The sequence below is a fragment of the Haliotis rufescens genome, unplaced genomic scaffold (assembly GCF_023055435.1).
Source record: "Haliotis rufescens isolate VD_foot unplaced genomic scaffold, xgHalRufe1.0.p SCAF_3, whole genome shotgun sequence".
NCBI classification, from domain to species: Eukaryota; Metazoa; Mollusca; class Gastropoda; order Lepetellida; family Haliotidae; genus Haliotis; species Haliotis rufescens.
Window position 1 is genome coordinate 38,642,707 of NW_025964001.1, and position 11,220 is coordinate 38,653,926.

At 40.0% G+C, this 11,220-nt stretch overlaps 1 protein-coding gene across 1 annotated transcript; it reads left to right on the top strand.

Annotated features, from left to right (window-relative positions):
• Window positions 1–1,252: 1,252 nt before the first annotated feature.
• On the top strand, window positions 1,253–3,732 carry LOC124120270 (cell wall protein DAN4-like; the record flags this gene model as incomplete). The annotated part of the gene is made up of 2 exons (XM_046483057.2): window positions 1,253–1,757; window positions 2,739–3,732. Coding segments are annotated over 2 exons (747 nt in total), but the record flags the coding sequence as incomplete, so codon positions are not given.
• Window positions 3,733–11,220: the final 7,488 nt, after the last annotated feature.

Here is an 11,220-nt window from a genome sequence, read left to right on the forward strand (position 1 = left end):
ACATATATATTACCATATATCCATCTGCTCTGAAAGTAAACCCCAAATCCACATTGCTACCTGATCATGAAGCTTTGTTGTATAGTTCTGCATTAGGTACAATGAAACAACATTACAGTTAATAGGGAATGTAGGCAACACCTTCATATCTTCCCTTGTTCATGGCAACGTATGAAATTTACCTTGTTTTGTGGGACTGCAGTATGTTTCTGATATCAAGTACCTGAGCCTCGATCCATCTTCCCGAGGCAAAGAAGTTAACTGACTATACAAGTCCAGTTTCCACCCTTGCCGAAATAGGCTGGAATTATGGAGTTATGTTTTGGCTGGACTAATGAGTCTGTAAACAGCCCCGATAAAAATCGCGTAACGAAATCGACATCCGGTTTGTAGATTGCAGTTGAGATTTCGGTCAATTGCAGGATTTGCAAAGCATGTTTACCGTCAACATGCCTTCAACAGACATTTCCCAAAACTCTTCATATTTTCCGCAAAGTAAGACTCGTTTTATTACAATATAGATCTCGATTATTGATAATATCGTGTTCACTGCCGTCATTTTCGATGAATGATCCAGCATGTGATAAATGGCGGCCAAGGTCGCCCCTGTCGCTATGCACCGCGTAGTGCAGGCCAACAAGAAATCTGTTATTGAAGGTTCGAAACCGGTTTGTTGGGATTATGTTTCGCTGTATGTCAGCACCATTCCCCTGCTCACGGGCTTTACAAAAGTGGTAATAATTTTTGTCAAAGACCGGCACGACGCCTAGTTTCCCCTACAAATGAAATACTGTTCAAAACCACTGACTCTGGTGATCACAATATCATATATCGCAAATTGTATTCAATTGTCCATGTATGACAGATTCTAGTAATAAAAAAAGGAACAACTACTACTTCTTTTAAAAACTTTTACAATACATGTAATTGATATCCATAACGAAACGGTACACTCAAATATGGTTCTTAAACAAATATAAACGTTTCTGTTTAGATTCAACAACTGCTGCTCCAACAACTGCAGTTCCAACAGCTCCTACCACTTCAACTACAACCACCACCACTACGTCCACTACTACAACTACGACGACTGTGACAGGTTCGCTAAATAAAATGTTTATTCCTCTATTTCATAACTTCTATTTCTTTTACAAACCTTTGCAATTTGTGTAACCGATACCCATGACGAAACGATACACTTAAAATGATTATATTGTTCTAAAACAAATATAAACATTTCTATTTAGATTTAACAACTGCTGCTCTAACAACAACTGCAGTTTCAACAACTGCTGCCCCAACAACAACTGCTGCTTCAACAACAACTGCTGCTCCAACAACAACTGCTGCTTCAACAGCAACTGCTGCTCCAACAACAACTGCTACTCCAACAACTACGACAACCCAAACCACGACTGCAGCTCCAACAACTACTGTCACAACTACAACACTTCCCACTACTACAACCACAACCACAACCACTACCACTACAACCACCACTACAACACTTCCCACCACTACAACCACAACCACTACCACTACAACCACCACTACAACCACCACTACAACCACCACTACAATCCCAACTACAACTACGACGACTGTGGCAGCTCCTGTAACGGGACCAGTCATGTACACATACCATGACACCAACAAATACTGGAATGAGGCTCGCACAATATGCATACAGAATGGAGGCGATATAGCGTCACTGGACACACAGGAACGATTCGACGCAGTGACGATGTTCCTAGACGGTGATGATATAGGCATACTATTGTGTAGTCAGAAATTGTATTATTAGAGTAGGCTATCGTGTAATTGTATCTTTCTCGACTGCATGTGGTCGGCATGCCATGTAATGATATATGAAAGTTTTAGCGTACCTTTTTGTACTTAATTAACGTATTCAATTTGCGTGCATCAATTTGTTTCATTCCAACAAGTTTAAATAGTTACCAAAAATATTTAAAGTTCAAAAATATTTTATATGTATGGTCGAATGAGATCGATGATTAGTCGTAAAGGCGCCCATGATTCATTAAGCCTAGTAGAAACCTACGATCGCTGATCTTAATCTCAGTTTTGTCCTGCTAAAATGTCTAGGTTGGTCAACACTACATCGGTGCTCGTGGATATCACGAAACCTGTAAACGTCTGGGCCCTTCCTCCCTTCTGACATTCCCCATATGACACGCAGTTTAACACCTAAACTCACCCACTACTATTCTTTCTTTGTGAATCGACCGCCTCCGTGGTCTAGTGGTAGAGCGTACGCACGGAGAGCGGAAGGTCCGGGGTTTGATCCCCGGCCGCGTCATACCAAAAGACGTTAAAAGATGGTACTTGTTGTTACCCTGTCTGGCGCTCGGCATTAAGGGGCTAAAACAAGGACTGGTCGGCTCGGAGTCAGTATACTGTGTCTGAGTGGGGTATTCATGTTAAAACTGCGGCATGGTATCTCAGTGAACTAGCACTATAAATCGGCATCAGTCCGGACTAGTACAAGCAGCCACACAAACACACAAACACACACACGTACATGCACGTCGCTATATAAGTGCAATAATCTTGGACGCGACGTTAAACCCCATTTCGACTCACCTGCTTTGTGAATCATTTGAACCACTCTGAACGTGGTTGGTTGCCACATCCTGCCATCATTTACACGATGCCTTGATCATTATAAACTATAGAAGTAACTAGAAACTGAAATTGCTCTCCTTCTTTCTTTACAGACAGGAAACGCTTGCTGCAGAACGTGGCCAACTCTCTATTTGTGGGTATCACCCGAAGTGCCGCTGATGGGAAACTCTACTGGACCAACGGCGCCCTCATGGACAGCAACAACGTATGGGCTAGTGGATATCCCCAAGCGCAACAGAGTTGCGGATATACGGCCCCTTTCGAAAATATGATATATAGAACCTACGACTGTTCTATTTTCAGTTCTAGCTTCCTCTGTCAGACACCTGCTTAAGTGAAACTCATCTTCTAATAGTTTATTGGAGGGTTAGGGAAGAACAGAATGTATATTTTATCATAAATACCACTCAGAAAGAACGTTTAAATTCATTATGTAGACATAAAGTTATCATTGTTCATTCCAATTTCCTGAATTACAAAACCTTAAATAATAATCTCTTTTCTCATATACGTTACCCACGCATTGGACATAAGAACACAAGCTCCGACATAATAAGCTCCGTCAGCTTCGTAATAATATTCGCGTTCCATCTCAGTAATGTCTTGGCACACCATGTAAATCAGACTGGCACTCCTTAAAGTTTGAGGATATTACTTGTAGGGACATGACCATATGGTGCGTGTTATCTGTATATTCGTTGTGTTTTTATTAACATTCCCAAATACAATAAAGATGCATTAAGTACCAGCAATTTGAAAACTATCTTTGTATTGTGCTGTAGAACCTATTCGATTGTGAGTAGATGTAGGGTTACACAGAATTCAATCTACCGTCCACCTCTTTATCTATGATTGGCATCTGCATCGCCATTAAGTTGTTTTACGATTTTTTAATATTTTTATGAACTTAACCTCAAATTTTGTTTGAACAAGTTCATAAATGTTTCTGTACTGAAAATGTTTTCATTCACTTATTTTCTACCTTCCGTTCGGGTTTGTTTCTGTACCTGGTGTAGGTGTTCTTCACGGAGACTGTGAAAAAGCAGATTGGTACCACCGTCCATCAAAATATTCCGTGATGGAATTCCACAACAATTTGAAAATGGATACCATTCCTAAGTGTCATAAAGATTAAAACATTCCATTCAGTGCGTGGAATGAACAACACTGACCGAAGATGAATATACGTAGAAATATACACCATGTACTTTCATTTCTTACCGGCGGGTACGCCACATCATGTGTCGCAGTTCGCTGTGCAAAGTTGGTCAAATCTGGTCAAACTCAGCTGAATTGTTCCATACATTTACCTATCCTTGTAATGGGCTTGTGGTATCGATATTTTAAATAAATTTGATTGCTGACATAGGACAAGACTGTAATTGAACATGGCTCAAATTGCGAGAATATATATTAATTCAATTTGTGTTTCCAAAGCGGACACTTCAAACAGCTGCCAGAGTTACAAACGTCCATCTCAAACTAAGCGCCTAAGAGACTAAAATTACGTTTTTATCAGGTAGCAAAGATACCAGAATTATTCTCATCAGACATTCACGTGTTAATTCGTCAAACCGAAATGAGCCTCAGAGTTCTAATAACTGCCATGTTAAAGTTTTATGCCTATTTTGCAGCCACGTGTTTCATCTATTAGCATAAAAAGTACTTGTAAGCATGAGGAACCTATTTCCCATGAGATGGCCAACATTCAATCCGGCTTTTCGTTCGAGTAAGTCAAAATTGACCCATGACTCAATTATGGCACCAGACGAATTGTCCTTGCAATACATAATGTCACGTTTATTGAGTATCCAGCGGCGTTCGTGCTTCCTGAAGCAAGCGGCCCCTCGTCAACATTGTTTTGAACTTTCATGGTGCCCTCTACTATGTACATAATGTTCAGTTCGAGTGAGTTCTTGTTCAGTGACATCACAATATTGTATATAATCTATTCGGGGCAAGAAAATCAGTGTTGATAGCAAAAGCAACAACCCTGTGTGTTTCCATATGATGACACACAATAAGCCAGAAGACAAATATTAAACACCCATTCATCCTAGCTGTCTGCAAGTAGAAGGTGCTGGTCCCAGTGAAGATCCGGGGTAGAATAGGTCTTCAGCAACCCATGCTTGCCGTAAAAGGCGACTATGCTTGTCGTAAAAGGCGAGTAACGGGATCGGGTGGTCAGGCTCGCTGACTTGGTTGATGCGATTCCAATTGCGGTGATCGATGTTCATGATGTAAATAACTAGATTGTGTGGTCCAGACTCGATTATTTACAGACCGCCGTCATATAGCTGGAATATTGCTGAGTGCGGCGTTAAACAACAAACCAAAACCAAAACAAGTTTGTCTTGGATTTAGAAAACCTCAAACCATATTCAAAACACCATTTCCGAATCATGTTGAGACACAGTTGCAGCTGTCTCTCACATGAATATAAAATGAGGCAAGCGTCCATTCAGAATGCCATGCTTCCATGTGGTATTATGTTATCATGTGGTATCATGCGGTATGGGTTCTTTTCTAAATAGAAAAGTTAGATACTGTATGGCGTTTATTTACAAAGGCATTTTTATAAAATATTCCAAACCTACTAGACGGTTAATAGTAGCACGATTTGAACAGAAATGTAACGGAATGTTGGTAATACGATTATTAGTTTCCATATACCAAACTAATCGAGTATTGACTGTTCGTTCCACAGCTACACTACTGCCTAGAAGTCCATTCCCCTTACACGCATGGGCAACGCGGTACGCAACCCGTGTGCACCCAGTTGGTAACTCGTGTGGAACCCGTCCGCCACGCGTGTGATACCCGTGTGCAACGCTTTGAACACGGGTGTGCACCCCGTTCGTCACTCGTGTGCAACGCGTGTCACACTCATTACAGGGGTAACAAACTTTTGACCAAAGGAGGACCCGTGAGTAACTGAACTTGGAGGTGGTAACAATGAGATAATTTTGTTATTTCCTGACGAAAAAGGTTAATACACATTTTATTATATGTACTTGCTGATGTCTCATTTTAGATGTGATTTTGTTGGAAAATATGAGTACCGTTGTGACTACTACATGATGTTTTGCGATGGTATTAAGAGAATTCATTATCATGTTAAATGTTGTTTTTTGTGTTTTGACATTAAACGTCTGTAGTACGACTTTCAGTGATCATGTTCATGAGGTTTGGCAGAGCATTGTTTTTTATGGCATCTAATTACTTTATGATGGTTGGGTCTCTTTGTCTCAGCTCTATAGCCATGACGATGGGAAAGGGCAGCATTTAAATTTATGAGAGTAGGTTTTTCATGGAGGATACACTTGAGTGAGAGGGTTCTACTAATTACCGTATCACAAAAAGAGACCTGTAGGCGTGAGCGCGGGGTTGTGTGTAAGATGGCCGTTGCATAATGGCTGCATGGAGAGGTTAACATTGAGCTAAAGCAGTGTTGTTTTCACGGGCGGGGTTGTGTGTAAGATGGCCGTTGCATAATGGCTGCATGGAGAGGTTAACATTGAGCTAAAGCAGTGTTGTTTTCACGGGCTTGCTGAATACATTCCCAGCGCTACTGTCAATATATCTTCTACCTGATCTAGATACATCATTTTGGCATTTACAATATATATTTTTTCAACGTACATCATATATTTTAGAGTATTTGTCAATTGTGGTGTTGAGCTAACAAGCAATAATCGTAATTTGTGGTGACAGGTCTCATTAAGACATGAAGTCGCATTTAAAACATGAGTGAGTGAGTTGGGTTTAACGCCCCTTTTAACAGTATTCGAGTTATATCACGGCGTGTCAGCTTAATGTGGGAGGAAAGCCCGAAGTGATTCAGGTCTCAGACGTTTACCACTTCGGTGAAACCCACGAGCACGGGTATGGTGCTGACAAACCTAGAAACATGCGCCCTTTAAAACATGAAGTGAGTACGATAGTAAATAATAATATTCAAATTACATTAAAATACAATGATAACAAGAGACATATGTAGCCCCAAAGTTCCACATTCATAGCCAGGAGGAACACTGATTAAACAACGGGAAGAAGTTTGCCCTTACTTATTATGAGACATCATCTGAATATGACTATATATGTAAATGTTACGATACTGTTCTTATCTTCACGCATTTTTAAAAAATGGGCATAAAGTTCACGGAGACGAAGGCTATAGATACAATACCATATTCGATTTTTTTAGATGATAAAATACATTATTTGATGATAAATTCAGTTATTGATATCTAAAAACCGATTTGCGATATTAATAAACATTTAATGATAAAATCAAATAAAATTTGTGATTCTTTTGTATCCATAAATAAATTATTGATATCAAATACGGAATAAATAGTAAAAAGACGCCCTATATATTGTTCTTCGTGGATTGTATTAAATAACGCGATTGCATCACGGTTATAGTGTTTATTGCTAGTCTTTTTTCTGTACCATCATTTCTTTCACCTTATGAACAAATGTTTAAAAAATGGCAACTTATAATTAAACAAAGGTAATGATACTTACCCGACCTGCGTTTATTTATCTCTCTGTCATTATTATTGTTGTTAGCATGTGTCTACTTTTAAATGTATATACTTATGCCATAAATCGTACTGAATAAGGAATGACACATCATCTTAAGATATATGTACTCCATATACATGCAGCACAACGGTACTTTGATTCTATAGCACAAAAAATCATTACCCCGAATTACTGTGTTACGGTTCACCCCGTGTTTTCAGACGTGTCATTCCGACAAATAAGTCAGGCGTGACAGCTATCACAATCTCACCGGTTATAAAGATTTGATGCATGCCGACTAACACTTTTGATGGGTCATGACGTCTGTAGGAAAGAGAAACTTTGGTTAAAGTGTAAAGGAAATACACAATTAAAATCTAAAAGGAAGAGGATTTCTGTGCCGTTCGCCGACTGTTCGATAAAAGTGTGAAGAGAGCTAAGCGAGATTACCAACAGAAGAAAAAAGATGAACTTTCTCAGTTACTTAATGATGGGAATAAAGACTTTTGGAGAGATTTAGGGAAAATAGAGACTGGTAATGACAGAAAAAGTTTTATTCCCCTTGAAGTTGTGAGCTCTGACGCGCCCTCCCTTCTGCAGAGATGGGAGGACGATTATAGATCTTTGTACAACCCTACAAGTGATTCTGGGGATTTTAACGACGAACATCTAATGTGCAACAGAAGTTGAGCAACATTCAAGTAGAATCAGAGACCATTCCTGTCCTGAATGACCCGATCTCTAGGGAAGAAGAAGAGAGTGCTATTAATCGAACTAAGGTTGGAAAGGCGGTGGGACTTGATAACATTCCGAGCGTTGTACTCAAAAATGATGTTTGTGCTGAGTTAATGTATCAACTCGTCTCCCACAGTTTTAGTACGGTAATGTGCCGAGCATCTGGAACCATGGTAAAATAAATCCCATTCCCAAGAAGAGTAAAGACGCCGACCCACGTGACCCTCTAAGCTACAGACCACTAACCATTTTATCTATACCCTCCAAGATATACGCTGACGTCATCAATCACAGATTGTGTAAATATCTCGAGTCCCGGGACATATTGGTCGACGAGCAAAACGGTTTTAGAAGAGGACGGTCCTGCCTTGATCATGTATATAGTTTATATAGTATTGTAAATAACAGAAAAAACAGCAAAAAACTACTTATACTTGTTTCATCGATTTTAAGAAGGCATTTGATTCTGTAAATAGAGACTTGTTGTGGTTTAAGCTCATGGACTATGGCATATCAGGCAATATTCCCCAAGCTATCAGATCGCTGTATGACAACGTTCTATGTTCTGTGCAAGTAAACAACTATGAGACAGACACCTTCCCTGTTGAATCTGGTTTGAAGCAAGGATGTGTTTTATCACCCACGCTGTTCGCTATATACATTAACGATCTTGCTGAGGAGTTGAAAGAGAGCAACTGCGGTATACAGATTGACAATTTTAATGTTTCCGTTTTATTATATGCAGACGACATTGTTTTACTCAGCTCTGATCCTGAAAGTCTTCAGATGTTATTGAATATACTTTATCTGTGGACAAAGAAGTGGCGAGTCAGCATAAACGCAAGCAAGACGAGCGTTGTACATTTCAGGAGGAAAAGCGTGCCTCAACATAACGGGACTTTCCACTGTGGCCATGTGACACTCGATTACGCAGACAGCTACCGTTATCTAGGTTTGTGGCTACACGTGCATTGTGACTTACGCTATGCTGTTAAAGAACTGGTCAAATCTGCTTCACGTGCTCTAGGATATCTTTGTCACAAGTTTTACACCTGCGGTGATATGCACTTTGATGTTTTTACCCGACTTTATGAAAGCATCGTTCAACCTGTTTTAACCTATGGTTCTGGTCTGTGGGGAGTTAACAAGTATAAAGAAGTGTACACTATACAGAACAGAGCATGCCGTGTCTTCCTCGGAGTTTCAAGAAATACATGTAACACCGCCGTTCGAGGAGATATGGGGTGGTTGGACTGTCAGTCTAAACTGTATATGGAGGCTGCCCGACTGTGGTGTAGGTTACAACGAATGCCCACGACAAGACTGACCTACAGGATCCACCAGTGGTCACTTACAAGAGGAAAGTCCTGGGAGAAAAGCTGCAACGTATCTACAGTGATCTGGAGTTGACAGATTTGCTAAATACCTCTGATAAGTCATCTCCATGGGTTTTAAATAGCATTTTATCCAAACTTGTCTCCATTGACAAACAGCGATGGAAAGACAGCGTCCAGTCAACACCAAAGTTAAAAACTTTCAAACTTTTTAAGACTGAGTTGATCACTGAGAGTTACACTCGACTCCCAAGATACCAGCGATGGATACTTTCTTGCCTGAGATGTGGTTCCCTAAAACTGGAGATTGAAACGGGCCGATACTGCTCCCCTCCTATCCCGGCTACACAACGCTTTTGTAAATATTGTACAGACCAAGTTGAAGACGAAACCCACTTTCTTTTACACTGTCCCTTTTATGCACATCTTATCTTAAGAATATGTTCTATCCTACGCCTGTAGATATCACCATTTTAAATAACCATTGTAACCTACCACTATTAGGAAGCATGTGCTTCAAAATGTTTATGCGTAGAAAATTATTTTATGTATAATTTAACAATATATTTAACTGTTTACCTTATCATTTACATTCTTAATATTTATATTCCTAAATTATGACTATGATTATAATACTATGTACAATTTTATCTCATTTTACATTATTTTATAAAGCACTTACATTTGTGTAAGATATAGTCTCTCGTAACCCCCTTGGGTGGCATTTGTACTTTTAAGTTTTTAGATATTTAAAATGCTTTATTTAAACCCCTGCTGTACAAATGGTGAGACTTTAATAAACTATATTGTATTGTATTGTATTGTATTGTTGTAGTGATTAAGACAACAGATCAATACACACGCTTCCTATTCAGTTTGTACCTATGGTTACATGGCTGTGTGTATGCATGGTATGTATGGCTGTATGTAATACTATGATTACATGTATGAATGTAAATTATCTGAGTGTATTTATATATGTGTGTGCGTGCGTGTGTGTATGTATGTAAGCCTAGATTACAAAATAAATGCTCCGTTCGTTTGAAGCCAGAAGGCAGAGGTATTCCCGGGAAAGAAGCATACTCTCGCAGTTGGTCACTAGAGCTGAAACTTATCTCGCGGAATAATTTTTAAATATGGCGATCGGAGCCGAGTAAACTTAGGGATTATCGGCTGTTGTGTTAAAACAATGCTTCAGAAAGATCAACGTCCTGTGAACAAACCTACATATACCGAGTCAAATTACAAACTTCACATTTTTAAAAGTAATCCCATATATGATATACAACGGACAAATGTATCAGAGAAGGTAATTTGTAATCATTAATGTCCAAAGAAGGATTTTAATTAACGGTGGTAACCATAATTTGTTCCAAGCACCTACGGTATTCGGTAATAACATCAACAGTTTAAATCATAAGTCCCAAGCACGAGAATCTGATGGCACACAAGTTCAGTAGCGTGTATGGCCACCCTGTGCGTTGACAACTGCCACACAGCGCCTCCGCATGGACCTTGTGATGCTTGTGAACACATGATTGGGAAGACGACGCCATTGTTGCTGCAAAATGGTGCCAAGATCTTGCAAATTCTGTGGTTGGTTCTGGAGAGTGCGCAGACTTCTTCCAAGAGCATCCCAGACGTGTTCGATAGGATTGAGGTCGGGAGACCTTGACGGCCAGCCCATGACGTTGACTCCCGCATTCTGAAGGAAATTCCTTGTCAAAATTGCTGTGTGGGGTTTGGCATTGTCGTGTTGGAAGATCAAACCGGGTCCATGTGCTGCCATAAAAGGCAGAAGTTCTGGTCCCAGTACCTGGTCGCGGTAAGCAGCAGCGTTGAGGTTGCAACGGATGACAAGAAGCCTGGAACGTGCATTGCCACAGAAAGCACCCCACACCATGACACTTCCGCCTCGAAATCTGTCATGTTCCTGTACACAACACTGGGCGTAACGTTCATCACGGCGCCTCCA